Genomic DNA, 12,150 nt, shown 5'->3' with positions numbered 1-12,150 from the left:
CGGGGCCTGATTTTATCCATCGGGATTTGATTGGATCGTAAAGAGTAGGCTGTGATGTTATTGGTTAATATTATTGTTTCTTGCCCACAAAGTCATGATGCAACATTAACCAATGTAAAAAGATATCTCAAATGTAAAACTTCTTTCTTTAATTCTGGCCAGTTAATAATACCTAGAATATCAAAATCGACTGCTGGCGTAGATCCTTTTCCTATTTAGCACCAAAACTTTGGAACAGTCTTCCTAACATTGTCCGGGAAGCAGACACTCTGTCTCTCTTTGACCTATCATACACAGAACACATTGTACTTCTATAATCCAATGTTAGGCTGCATAGATTAGGTCAGCCGGAACCGGGAACACTTCCCATAAATCCTGATGTACTCGTTACATCATAAGAAGAATGGCATCTACGCTGATTTTAGTGTCTTTGTTTATCCCGAGGTTTTCTCGCAGCCTCCCAGATCCAGGCCGTATCCAGATCTGATGAAGGACCTTCGTCTGGACCCGATGACAACACAGTGCTGAAGTGCCAACTAGTCTCTCCCTATGGAGGATTCCTTTACCACGCTACAGATAAAGCGTTGTCGGGAAAATTCGTTTCGCGTACCTACCCCGAAGTAACAAAATAAAATAAAATTCTGTATCAAAATTTATAAGGAAAGACCAATACTTTGTTTAGGCTTGGTCTGTAGGGAATTCCAAACCTGCGCACATATATTCAAACGCACATAACTATAGAACCAGTTCTTAATGCGCATGTGAACGCCATCAGCATTGATCACAGGTACGCGTGATCTGTGTCTGTGTAGAGAAAATGGTGTCGTCTTAGCGGCCCCTAATTTAATAACAAATGATCGTTGCGACGGAAGCGAATCAATCAAAACTAACTTTAGCTGGAAAATAACTTTATTAAGAACCGCTATAAAGCCAAAACAATGTCTGTTACCCTAAATTATACGTTTATCTCTGTAAAGCTGCTTTGAAACAATCTACATAGTTAAAAGCGCTATATAAATGAGGATGACTTGACTTGACTTGACTTGACTTAATGATATGAATGAATAACATAAATGAACAGACCTGGAACATTTATCAAACAAAGAGAGTAAATTTTGATTTCATGTGTTCAAGTCTCCATCCATCCATCCATCCATCCATCCATCCATCCATCCATCCATCCATCCATCCATCCATCCATCCATCCATCCATCGTACATATGTACACAAATATGTTTATATATTATTCCAAATCCTGTTTACAGTGGGGATCAAATAGCATCTGGCCTTTTTATCTTGGATTATCATGCACAGATGAATTGTGAAAAAATAAAAGCACAGGAAATTTCTGATGAAAGTAAATGGGATCAATTTTCATTTCTTGTTGCCTTTAAAGAGAATTACTGAGATGCTTCAGGTCATACTGCAAGACCAGAGAGAGTTCTCCTGTTTCAAACAGCACACAGACTTTAGCCAAGCCTGACTTTACTCCAGAGATGTTCAGGTTTCCATTCAACTCTGTGAATGTGCTCAGCGGAAGAGAGAGAGAGAGAGAGAGAGAGAGAGAGAGAGAGAGAGAGAGAGAGAGAGAGAGAGAGAGAGAGAGAGAGAGAGAGAGAGAGAGAGAGAGAGAGAGAGAGAGAGAGAGAGAGAGAGACAAAGCATACAGTATGTGGATGTGAGTTGGGAAACAACCCATAGAACATAAAATGGTGCAAAACACGAAGCAAAACACCAAATCAAAGGACTCTGACAAACAGACTGCATGCTTTCACTCCCGTAGACGGCAAGGAACAGAGCGCAAGCGAGAGAATATAAAGCCAAAGATACTGCGAGACAAGAGATACGGACCCAGAAAACCAAAGCAAGAAAATGAAAGACAGAATAGACACTCACATGTAAACCCCTCCTCTCCCGTCCCTTTAGGCTGAACGGATAGCTGATATACTGAACCTTCAGAGAGAGGAAGGGGGGTATTAGACAAAATAATATGAATGTCAAACAAAAACAGCGAGATGTGATTTGGTGATGTGAGACCGAAATGCCTAAACAGAAGATACAGTGTGAAGAGAGCATGAGAAACTGAACATGCAGATGGAAATTCCCGTGAAATCTCACCGACAGAGGGAAACAACATACTGTACCAACACATGCCAGCTGGAAACATCTAACATTCAGGCTCCCCTGGTGAGATGGTAATCAGGTAAACATGTGGTTATCACAATTTTGTCACACTTATTGTGGAAATCCTAGTTTCAAACTGCAGCCAATCTACAATCTTTTCATGATGTAGAGCAGTTTAATTACAGACAAGCTATAACTGACAAGCTGATATAATTTTTCTTTTTTTTGTGCCATATTCAACTAAGCGCACAAATTTGGGGTCAGTACTTTTTTTTTTCTTTTTAAAGGGCATTAAATTGACAGCAAAGACATTTAAAATGTCACAAAAGATTTCTGTTTCAAATAAATGCTGTTCTATTTATCAAAGAATCCTGAAAATGATGCATCACGATTTCCAAGCAGCACAACTAGTTTTTAACATTGACAAAAAGAAATTATCGAGCAGCAAATCAGCATATTAGAATGATTTCTGAAGGATCATGTGACTCTGAAGACTGCAGTAATGATGCTGAGAGACCGCTGTGGCTATATTACTGATTGAACCAATAATAAATGAGTTCAGCATTCTGTCACAAGTATTTGTGGATTTTCTAGACTATTTTAAACCATAAAGTGAGCAGGATATATTCAAATTTAGCGTATGGCTTCGGCAGGCATGTACAATGATACTAAGCTTGGCAGAGAGTGCCTTAGTCCTACCCAGCTCTACGGCGCCCCACAATTATCCAATGTAAATCTGTGGTGAAAAATGGAACTGCAGCCGCGCTCTGATTGAGAGCCATTGGGGCAAATGTCAAACTGTCCCACTTATTTTCACGTTTCAGTGCGTAAACCTAACTCCAGACCAAGATGATATCAATCCACACTATATTTCATTTCTCAAAAGCATTGTTGATCGTAGAGACCATTGGTGGCAATGGTTCTACGATCTACTCAGGGGCGGAGCCAGATGATGTAAACATTCGGGGCTTAGCCCAAACCTAGGGTGGTCCGGGGGCATTCTCCCCCGGGGGAGATTTTTTTTTACCATTTACGTCAGCTAAATGCACTATTTTTCAGGCTGTTTGAGATAATAAAATGCCTAAAAATCTCTACGCTATCTGGGAAAATAAGCACAGTGGTATCTGGTGGCGTGTAAAACTTATAACAGCCCTTTTAGACTGGGGCCAAAATGCCATCATAACTCGCTGATAATGATTTAAGTCTCATGTGTGCAATAAAAGTTCCAAAGCCCTGTGTCTTATTATTAAATATGTATACTTTTTGTTTTGAAGAATAGTAAGAGGTAGGCTCATGCTGTTAAGTGTACTTGGTACCTCTAGGGGGGTCTGGGGGCATGCTCCCCCGGAAGAAAATTTTGTACATTTTAAAAATTAATTCATTAATCTGGTGCATTTTGAGTCACCCGAATCCACTGTTAAAAATAAATAATCCACTCGCAAACCGCCTATATTCTCTGATTTAGATATCTGATCATCACATTACAATTATTCAGATTCTAAGTGTTAAGCATGATAATATGGTAATAACACTGAAGTAGGCTTTAAAATGAACATTTATTTAAAATAAAAGTTCTTCTTTCGGCAAAATTATATTTCATATAGCCTAAACAGAGGCTTTAGCCTACTCCCTTCAAACTTAAATTGTCAATGTTTCGTTACATCACTGTTTGAAAACACTCAGACTAATTTTTTGTACCTTTATAAAGGGCATTTTTCTCCTAATTTTATTAACTGTATGCTCCATCTTTCATTTTAAATTTTTAAATTTGATCAATATATTCAATTAAAATAATAAGACAGAGAAATAACAAACCGGGAGGGGTCCGGGAGATAGGGCTAAAAAACGGGAGAAACCCGGGAAAAACGGGAGTAACCCTGGAAAAACGGGAGTGTTGACAGGTATGTTCTTATCCCACTAATGTGCCGAGATTAGCCCCTGATGACAACGACGACGAAGAAGAAGATTTATTTTCTTCTTCGTTAGTTTTTATTGGCAGTTGCCAAACAAGCTGAGTGATGCGGGATGCATTACCGTCCACCACCACGCGCTCCGGTCAGAAAGACAGAGGAAATAAAACAAAGTTATTTTAAAAAACCTAAAAGATTCGGGGCTTTTGACAAAACATTCGGGGCTTAAGCCCAATTAGCCACCCCCCCGCTCCGCCCCTGGATCTACTTAAAGGAGTGATGAACTGAGAAATCAAATTTTCCTTGAGCTTTTGACATATAAGAGGTCATCATACTATAAGAATATCCTGTAAGTTTCAGAACTGAAAACTTCCTTGCTAGTCCAATAAAAGCTTTTATTGACACCAGGCACAGCGAAAGACAGGTTTTTCAAAGTGGGGATCTATGACCTCAAAGGGTATCAAACACCGCCTCCGCAGAAGAAGAGCGACGCCTACTTCAACCCTGCCTGTTTAACTCATTATAATATGCACAACTGTTATCCAATCATAGCAGTGGGCGTTTACTTCCAAGTCTTCAATGCGGCACGCCCATAAAAACCGAGCATTTCAGGAGCTAGGCCCAAAACCAGGGTAGAAAATAGCCTATTACTTATTCATTTTGATGTTTTTGAATGTAAAAACCAAGCGAACGTCATAAGTTGACATCAGACAACAATATAAAAAAAAATTAAAAAGCCAGTTCATAACCCTTTTAGGTCTACGATGCTTTTAGGAAAGGCAGCCCAGTTGGCATTAATGAAAGTTAAACATGCCAATGTGAAAGCCTTATGTTGTGTTGTTTTATGTTTGTTCTGAGAATAGTTTTTTTCTTTTCCTCACCTCTAAAACGACACTCAGAGGCAATAAATAGTACATTAAGGCAGTACTAAGATAGCAGTTCATCAGCCTGTCGATCAACTTTAGAGCACCACCCTTAGACGTTAGACCTGCGCAAAAGTGTGTCTGCATGTGTCAGCGATTACAATATAAAGCTTACAAAATGTTTATCACGAACTAGCACTAAGACCCAGAATCTACCCTACCTACATTTACACTCAGGAGACGCTACTGTTGAGAGACTTGAGTGGAGTGGGGTTAAATGGATTGTGCCTGCTCAACTTTTAAGGGGAAGAACTTTTAAAAGTTTAAACTTTAGTGAGGAAGTGCCTGCGGGGAGAGAGAGAGAGAGAGAGAGAGAGAGAGAAAGACATGAGGTCCATTACACAACACAAAACAGAGGAGATTGCCTCGTTCTCTCTCTCTCTCTCTCTCTCTCTCTCTCTCTCTCTCTCTCTCTCTCTCTCTCTCTCTCTCTCTCTCTCTGTCTCTCTCTCTCTCTCTCTCTCAGAGCTCACTGCTCTAAACACCAGCAGACAAATTAAACTGCCACGCTGATGGCTCATGATTACATACATTCATGTCACCTGTCAGTTCTGTAGAGATGATCAAACCACTAGTTTCTCAAAGATTCTCAACACCAATTTGTACCGTGTCCATTGTAATAGTGATTGAAACAAATGAAATGCCATGTTTATGTGCTTTATTACATACAGAAGCAATACACAAATCCACTAATAGCATTAAAGTCAACAAGAAACAACATTAGCAATTTATTTTTTGTAATGTGACGTATTTCTAGCCTGACTACGTCAGACTTCGTACTTCCACTCAATTTCATTTCGCTCCTGTACTCAGTCTGAGACAGCATCATAGCTTTCCGTTTTCCTCCGGCCTGAAAACAGCCGGCCAATCAACGAACAGAGGGCGGGCTGAGAGCCGTGACGACGTAGACACTGATTGTACCGTGGATGCGTAGATTTACTTCACATAATCTGCAAAAGTCGTTCACAGCCGCAATGTTCACTCCGGTATTTTGCTCGATGGTTTTGTTTTCGCATCATACATGTGTTTACAGTGCAAGTTAGATGCGGCTGAGCATGCGCATAACCAAACGTTATGTGCTTGGCTTACGGGTAACCAATGATTTTAAACTTCAGACAAGCGCCCCCCCCCGCGAGAAAGATAACGCTTTTCAATTATGCCATGCCAGACTCTGTCTACAAAGCAAAGCGAAGTAGCAGAGTTTGGTATTACCAGGCTAACGTATTTCAGAGTCGCCATGTTAACTTCCATTAAAGGACTGTGTTTACTACGGTCTGCAACAAACAACAACAACAGCCTAAAACAATGACTAAACAGATGATGACAATAACCAATAATCCACATGACCTTGGGGAAATCAGCTGAAAAGGAAAGCAATTCAGAGGCGGAGAAAGTTTTATGCAAGATTCTGTAGACAACATTGTTTTATTTATTTTAATAATCACCACTTATGAACTAGATCAAATATCGATCAAAAGTGTTCCCAAAAGTCCCTGCCTGTCATTTTACAACTTTCTTTAGCCAAGTAAAATTGTATTAATCACTGATAATATTTGGTACACAATCTTAACTGATTATTACTCTATTTTCAATTTGGCTGTATAACTGTTTTTTTTTTTTTTTTTTTTTTTTTTTTTTAGGTTTATTGGTTACTATTTAGTGTAAATGTACTGTATGTGCTTATTGAGTTGGAGTGAGATGGAGTGAACGGCGGCGCAAGAAACGAGCACGCCGCGTAGCCGTGCACAGAAGACCCACGGCCAAGGCCAAGATTTTCGTTAAATAATAATTAAAGCTACACTGTGTGATATTTTCCCCCATCTAGCGGTGAAATTGTATATGACTACCCAGTGAATATTAGTTTCTGTTTCTTTCAATTTCAAGGGCGTTTTAACTCCTATGGTGGCCGTATTATTCCAAGATTAACATGGCTTCCATGAATTACCTGTCGAGAAGAAAGCAGGCAACTTCGGCGTCCGTTTTAAAATCTTTGCTCCTCATGAGCTCTTTCCATCTGGGAAAAGTTACTCCAATATTGACTGTGGTCTTGCTGATTTGCCTGTCGCGTTGACGTTTTAATTTTCTCTTTCGCTTTCTTGGCGACTCTGCTACATGTCCTCGAAAATAGGCGTGATCCTACATCTTTAGTAATCTTTCAAATCTGCCGGCAGTCGCGAGTAATCTCCCCTCGCATTCGTCTCTGTGTCACTGAGTGTAAAGCGCGAAAGGCGAAGCTTTAATTTACAGGTATGTCCCTCTTTGGCTAATGTAGTTTCAAGATGGAGGGGCAACATGGCGACTGACATTCGAACCCCTCACCCGTATGTACTTTCAATGGCATATTATAAACTTACGAGAATACTTTATTACTTGAAAGAAGTAAATATACATTAATGAGCATATATATTTTTGAAAGAACTAAGTGTTTTTTGCTAAGAATCAACTAAAAAAATTACACAGTGTATCTTTAAATTTCATATCATAAACCCCCAGAACACTTGGAATATACAACACGTGCCAGAAGGGATAATACTGTGATACTTTTGTGTTTTTTTTAAAAAAAGACTGCCATTATATGGACGAGGATGAGCGGGACCTTTTTTTTTTTTTTTTTTTTTACAATTTCTCATTATTTGAAATAAAGCTGAAATAAAATAAAATATAAATATCAGATGAAAAACCTAAACTTAAAAAAAAGCTTCAATGAAAATTTGAAATGTTGATTTGACAACTAACAAAAAAAACAGTTAAAGTACTAAAATAACTAAAATTAAAACAAACTGAAATAAATATAAATTAAAGTTAAATAGAAATATTAAAATTAAATAATAAAAGCACATAACAAAATGACTAATACCTAAAAGGAAAACTGAAAATATATCAAATTAAAGCTAATAAAGGTTATTTATTAGGTTTAGGGGTAGGGGAATATACTGTTTGTACAGTATAAGAATAATTGTGTCTATAGAAAGTCCCCATAAAACATGAAAGCACAATGTGTGTGTGTGTGTGTGTGTGTGTGTGTGTGTGTGGTCCTGGTAATCCCTAAGTTATGTCCTCACAAAGATGGCAACATCCAAAATAATTATCCTTGTGGGAAATTTTTTTGGTCTCCGTGTGTGTGTGTGTGTGAGTGTGTGTGTGTGTGTGTGTGTGTGTGAGTGCACTCACTCTGTAGGCAGAGTCCATCAGTGCAGTTCTGCGACAGTAGCGTGACTCCGTCACAGTCTTCTCCTCCGTTCTGGGGTGCTGGGGCGTTACACTCTCTCTTCCTCCACTGCGTGCACTCTGTGTTACACGCCGACCACTTGCTCCAGTCACCCCACTCGCCATCAACTAAACACACACCAGAAACAACAGAAACAAGTATTAAAAATACTGTGATACACACTGATTATTTTTATTAAGGAGGCTATACTGTATCATTTATTATATTCCTCGTCCATTAAAATGTTATGGTCAAGGTAGTTTTAAATGGTACAATTAACATTTTTTATATGTTATATATATATATTCAAAAAAAAAAAAAATAAAAAAAAATAAAATAAAATAAAATAAAATAAAATAAAATAAAATAAAAAATAAAATAAAATAAAATAAAATAAAATAAAATAAAATAAAATAAAATAAAATAAAATAAAATAAAATAAAATAAAATAAAATAAAATAAAATAAAATAAAATAAAATAAAATAAAATAAAATAAAATAAAATAAAAGTATTTTCCGTTCATGGCTCTGTTGTGGTCTGGTTCTCAGCCTGTCTCTGGATTCTGTCACAGGGAGTAAGTGCACTGCAGTATATGGGTCAGTCATTAGCGTCTGACTTTGGCATCTCTCCTGCTGGGTTCAGATGCTTTAATCTCACCTGCTTCACAGTGAACTGACTCTCACCGGCAGGAGGGAATGGAAATGTGTTCGGCCCTTAGGGGCCCCAAGGGGCCAAAGTATAGGGGAAGAGTCTGGCTTGAAAGCTGAACTGATGGGCCTGGAAAAGATGCATTTGTCTGATGCTATCAAGAGGTGAAGAACTCAAACTGGACTGGAAAAGAATGAAGTTTTTATGAAAGGAATTCCTCACTTGTAATTCAATAGTCTCAGAGTGAATTTTCCATCCTTCTGATTATGGAAGGAATTTTTCATTTGGAAGTCACTTTGGATAAAAGCGAATGAATAAATGCCAATGTGGGAAAAAATCTGAAATAAATTCCCTATCATGTTTCTTTCAGGCTTAAGAAATGACCTCGATGTATGTTAACGTCATGACGGAAATACTGTAATTAGTTTCAGAAGAGTATCGTGATTACAAACTCAGAGCTTTATGAAAAATTCCACATGTCATGCAGTGCTGTTATTTTTAACTACAACTAAAACTAAAACTATTCAAATTGTATTTTGTAATTGAAATAAAGCTGAAATAAAATAAAATATTAGATGGATTTTTTTTAATCTATAACTAAAACTATTAAAATTGTATTTGTTTATTGAAATAAAGCTAATTCATTTTAAGCTAAATATAATAAGCAAGTACAAAATAAAAAAAATACAAAAAAATAATTAAATAAAAGAACAAAATAAAAAGAAACAAAATTACAAAAACTTTAAATAAAACTCAAATGAAAACTGAAAATAGAATAAATAAAAGCTGAATCAAAATATTAATAAATACAATAATATAATATAAATAATAGCACTGTTGTGATTATTATTGTGACATTATATAAAAATGTCTTATATGTATTAAATGTATTATATTGTGATGTCATATAAAAATCTATAGATAATTTTTTATTGAAATTTATCATTTGAAATCATTTCATAATCATTTCTTTTGAAATATTTTTGATACCTCTTGATATGTCACTAAATAACTAAGTACAAAGCATGTTTATCTAAAAAAAAAACTTTTTACTTCAAAGAATATAATCATTCAAAATTTTTGTTAATAACGATGAATTTTTGATGAATCTTTCCATTACAAACCAAGTTAATAGTTTCACCACTTTTGTCAGCCATTTTGAATTTATGTTGTCATAAATGACAAACACAATCTCATTTAGAGGACTTTCGTGCAGGATTATGGGTGATGGTCAGGGTAACAACAACAACACAAACAAAAATAAGGCTGTTAGAGACAGAAGTACAGGTCAATATCTTGTGCTAATGTCACGTGATAAGCATTTTTACAATTTCACGACTCACGACTTGCACTTCTGTCTCATTTCTGCCCATGTGAAATTAAGCGTGGCATCTTGGTACCTGTGCACACTGATGTGCAGGACAGTTTTTGGATGGACAGTCCATCACACGGCGATCCCCCGTTCAGAGGCGCAGGATTGGTGCAGCTACGGGTTCGCTTCTGAAGGCCCCGCCCACAGCGACTGTTACACGTCGACCACTCGGTCCATGTGGACCAGCCTCCGTTCACTGTGGACAAACACACACGGACACAATCATATCTGTGCTGGATTCATACCTCTCATTTCATTCCACACTCACGTAATCATTTCAGCTCAAATCAATATTTCATGTCTATTTGCTTTTTTATTTGGTAAGCAGCCGTGTTATGTGCACGGTAATATTACACTGCAAAATATACTCATTATTTTGCGATAATGAACGACTGCCTGTATTATCCCTTACTCATGTACAGTCAGTCAGCGCAGGTAATATTCCTTTCGCTGCTGATTTCAAAGTTTAATTTAATTTTTCCCCAAAAAACCTGGGGTTTATCTGTCTGGAAACACGACTCTTTCATCTGAAATCCACTTGCTGTTTAAGATAAAGAAACTCTTTCTCTGAATTGTTTTGCACTTATTCTGTGGCACTGGTAATATTGTAGGCTCCGTATGATTTATCGCATATATTTTCATTTTCATTGAATTTTGCATCTTTTCCAAGTCACCTTGAAAAGTGTCCGCTAAATGAATAAAAATAAATGTAATAAAAAACTTTCTGTACTCTTGCTACTAGTCGAGGAAAGATTTTTCATGCATTGCAAACCTGTTCCCTAGAAAAAAGCAGACTTTAAAGATACACTTAGCATGGAAAATACAATATTGATGAGGTAATAAATGACAAAAAAAAATACTACTCTATCTCTCTCTCTCAATATATATATATATATATATATATATGCATATATAATTGATTAAATATTATGTTGCTATTACTGTTTATTATTATTTTAATTACATATATAAATATAATTTAATTTATTAAATACTATTAAATTACTGCAAATGTGGTAAGAAAAATAATGTGTTTCCCCTTTGAATTAAGTTTATTTTACCAGATATTTTTTAAGTATATAAACTCATATAATTTTGATGAAAACAAGGCGTAATACCTTAAGTCAGTGTGCATATCAAGTAAGATAGAATGTTTATATATTTGTCCTGGAAAACAAAAGACAAAAGAAACTGAGTAAGAAGATATATATTTTTTTTGCAGTGTGTGCTGTGAGCAGCTGTGTTTGGTATGTGAGAGTTTAAATTCTAGAAGACGGATCCTTTTACCTTCTTTCTCTCTCTCTCTCTCTCTCTCACACACACACACACACACACACACACACACACACACACACACACACACACACACACACACACACACACACACCGAGTGTTTAACTCTTCTGTTGTTGAGAGGTGATACTCTTCCCATCCGAGTCTTCCGGAGAAAGACACAGAAGCTCTTAAACTCTTAAACTGTGTCACTCCCTCTGCTGCTATTAACTTACCGCACTCCCCTCACACACTTTCCACAGCTGTGTGTGTGTGACTTTGGGTTCATGTGAGGAAGTAGATTAGCTGTAAGTAGATTCCTCCCTTTACTTCCCATCTTTCTCATTTCAGAGTTATGAGGCCATACAGCCAAAAGAGTTCTCACTCCAGCGCCCTCATTTGAGGACCTCTCTCTCTCTCTCTCTCTCTCTCTCTCTCTCTCTCTCTCTCTCTCTCTCTCTCTCTCTCTCTCTCTCTCTCTCTCTCTCTCTCTCTCTCTCTCTCTCTCTCTCTCTCTCTCTCTCTCTCAAAATTTAAAAAGGTTAGGTTAACGTGTGATTCTCACCCATGCAAAAACTCACCACTCACCACACCTGCCTGACCGGCAAAGGATGCCAAAGTTGTTCGGGTTTTGTTCAAATCCTTAAAGGAATAGTCCTTACAAATTCTGTATTTTTTTGGGGGGGGGGGGG

The 12,150-nt window shown here is 37.2% G+C and overlaps 1 protein-coding gene across 3 annotated transcripts in view; it reads right to left on the bottom strand.

The window, feature by feature from the left end:
- The window catches only part of unc5ca (unc-5 netrin receptor Ca), a 156,666-nt gene that overhangs the window by 26,912 nt on the left and 117,604 nt on the right, over positions 1-12,150 (bottom strand). For 2 of the 3 annotated variants that reach the window (XM_081365376.1, XM_081365377.1), the window contains exons 6-8: positions 10,215-10,382; positions 8,129-8,293; positions 1,897-1,953 (exon numbers count right to left, since the gene is read on the bottom strand). In XM_081365376.1, the coding sequence (XP_081221502.1) occupies positions 1,897-1,953; positions 8,129-8,293; positions 10,215-10,382 (390 nt within the window). The remainder of the gene's footprint in view (positions 1-1,896; positions 1,954-8,128; positions 8,294-10,214; positions 10,383-12,150) is intronic. The other variant, XM_081365378.1, reaches the window with a different exon arrangement.

This window comes from Scardinius erythrophthalmus (genome assembly GCF_964197995.2).
Source record: "Scardinius erythrophthalmus genome assembly, chromosome: 5".
Classification (NCBI taxonomy): domain Eukaryota; kingdom Metazoa; phylum Chordata; class Actinopteri; order Cypriniformes; family Leuciscidae; genus Scardinius; species Scardinius erythrophthalmus.
The sequence above is the reverse complement of the archived record's forward strand: the minus strand, read 5'-3'. Positions and strand labels throughout refer to the sequence as shown.